The sequence below is a fragment of the Dipodomys ordii genome, unplaced genomic scaffold, assembly GCF_000151885.1.
Source record: "Dipodomys ordii isolate 6190 unplaced genomic scaffold, Dord_2.0 Scaffold156, whole genome shotgun sequence".
NCBI classification, from domain to species: Eukaryota; Metazoa; Chordata; class Mammalia; order Rodentia; family Heteromyidae; genus Dipodomys; species Dipodomys ordii.
This window is the reverse complement of record NW_012267372.1, coordinates 482,563-484,121: the sequence shown is the minus strand read 5'-3', so window position 1 is coordinate 484,121 and position 1,559 is coordinate 482,563. Positions and strand designations below refer to the sequence as shown.

At 57.4% G+C, this 1,559-nt stretch overlaps 1 protein-coding gene across 1 annotated transcript in view; it reads left to right on the top strand.

Annotated features, from left to right (window-relative positions):
- The window catches only part of Fkrp (fukutin related protein), a 6,232-nt gene extending 5,170 nt beyond the window's left edge, over positions 1-1,062 (top strand). The window contains exon 4 of the mRNA XM_013032577.1: positions 4-1,062. Within this exon, the coding sequence (XP_012888031.1) occupies positions 4-455 (452 nt within the window). The 3' untranslated portion in view covers positions 456-1,062. The remainder of the gene's footprint in view (positions 1-3) is intronic.
- The last annotated feature ends 497 nt before the right edge of the window (positions 1,063-1,559 follow it).

Below are 1,559 nucleotides of genomic sequence, written 5' to 3'. Positions count from 1 at the left end.
GCGGCTCGCTGCTGGGCGCCGCGCGCCACGGCGACATCATCCCCTGGGACTACGACGTGGACCTGGGCATCTACCTGGAGGACGTGGGCAACTGCGAGCAGCTGCGCGGCGCCGAGGCGGGCTCGGTGGTGGACGAGCGCGGCTTCGTGTGGGAGAAGGCGGTGGAGGGCGACTTCTTCCGCGTGCAGTACAGCGAGAGCAACCACCTGCACGTGGACCTGTGGCCCTTCTACCCGCGCCACGGCGTCATGACCAAGGACACCTGGCTGGACCACCGGCAGGACGTCGAGTTCCCCGAGCACTTCCTGCAGCCGCTCGTGCCGCTGCCCTTCGCCGGCTTCGTGGCGCAGGCCCCCAACAACTACCGTCGCTTCCTGGAGCTCAAGTTCGGGCCCGGCGTCATCGAGAACCCCGAGTACCCCAATCCCGCGCTCCTGAGTCTGGCCGGTGGCTGAAGCCGCCCCTGGAGGGGGGGTCCGTGCCGACGGGGAAAAATGGGATGCATCAAGCGCTGAGGGCCCTGGGCGGGCAGAACCGGCCGCTCTTGGGTCCCGGTGCAGTCCTCCGACTTCCGATCCCGGGTTAGGGGGTCCTGCGGCGGTAGCCCTTTGCCTCAGTTCCCCCCCCCCCCCCGGGTTCTCGGCGCTCCTGCTTGTGAGACCCGCCCACTAGAGGGCGCCGTGGCCTGATGGACCCCTCACTCAAGTGATCGCTGCTACTCTGACCCTTCCCCCCCCCCCTTTTCAGGGACTGAGGCCACAGTGGCCAATTCCCTCGCCCCAGCTCCTCACGTTCCTATCCAGCTGGCAGGTGGGGGGATGAAGGCAGGACTGCAGGCTCCAGAGCCCGTACTTCCTCTCTATAGCCACCTCCATAAATGGTACACAGGGGAGGGGGACTTTGGGGAACCCCCATGTGTCTTGATCAAGCATCTAAGAGTGAGCTCCCAACATATCACGTCTGTATTTATTTCTAAATTATGTGCAAGTGTTAATACAGTCTGTATGTTACTAATAAGGCTTAAAATAATTCCACTTTAAAATTAAAAATGTAGCTGGGTGATTTAGGCTTATATTCCAGCTATTTAGGAGATGGAGATCTGAGAATCATAGTTTGGAACCAGCCTAGGCAGACAAAACCTCAAGACTGTATCTCCAATTAACTAGCAAAAAGCCAGGCTAGGGCCTGGGAAGGTGGCTCAGTGGTAGCGTGCTTGCCTTGCATGCATGAGGCCCTGGGTTCGATTCCTCAGCACTGCATAAGCAGAAAAAGCTGGAAGTGGTGCTGTAGTTCAAGTGGTATAGTGCTAGCCTTGAGCTGAAGAGCTGAGGGACAGCGCCCAGGCCCAGAGTTCAGGCCCCACGACAAAAAAAAAAAAAAGCCAGGCTAGAGGCTCAGTTGGTAGAGCACTAGCCATGAGTGAAAAAAAAAAAAAAAAAAAAAGCAAAAGCCTTGAGTTCAAGGCATGGTGCCAGCATAAATAAATAAATGCATGAATGAATGAACGAGTAGGGGCTTTACTGTCTTTCCTCATCCTAGCAGGCTGGCCTTGAACACCT